This window comes from Penaeus monodon, chromosome 25 (genome assembly GCF_015228065.2).
Source record: "Penaeus monodon isolate SGIC_2016 chromosome 25, NSTDA_Pmon_1, whole genome shotgun sequence".
NCBI classification, from domain to species: domain Eukaryota; kingdom Metazoa; phylum Arthropoda; class Malacostraca; order Decapoda; family Penaeidae; genus Penaeus; species Penaeus monodon.
In genome coordinates, this window is record NC_051410.1 from 38,266,439 (window position 1) to 38,266,717 (window position 279).

Here is a 279-nt window from a genome sequence, read left to right on the forward strand (position 1 = left end):
CCATAGTCTTCAAAAAAAGGGGAACTTAAGAAGAACCGACACCTCGGCCGAGGCTTCCGATACCCACCGACGACAGCGAGCGAAGTGTTGGCGCTGTCGGAACCCGCGACGTTGGAAGCCTCGCACACATAGACACCCTGGTCGCCGGTGGTCACGTCGCTGATGGTGAGGCTCCAGTCCCGGCCCACTCTGGCGCGGCCGACGGGCATTGGGCCGTCCACGCGGCTCCACAGCACCTGCGGCAAGGGAGAGAAGTCGAGGGGGAGGAGGGGCGGGTTA

At 64.2% G+C, this 279-nt stretch overlaps 1 protein-coding gene across 1 annotated transcript in view; it reads right to left on the reverse strand.

Moving 5' to 3' along the window:
• Positions 1-279, reverse strand: part of LOC119589226 — a gene marked incomplete at its 5' end in the record, with an annotated part of 73,080 nt that overhangs the window by 15,090 nt on the left and 57,711 nt on the right. Inside the window, 1 exon segment of the mRNA XM_037937831.1 lies at positions 68-236. Within this exon segment, the coding sequence (XP_037793759.1) occupies positions 68-236 (169 nt within the window).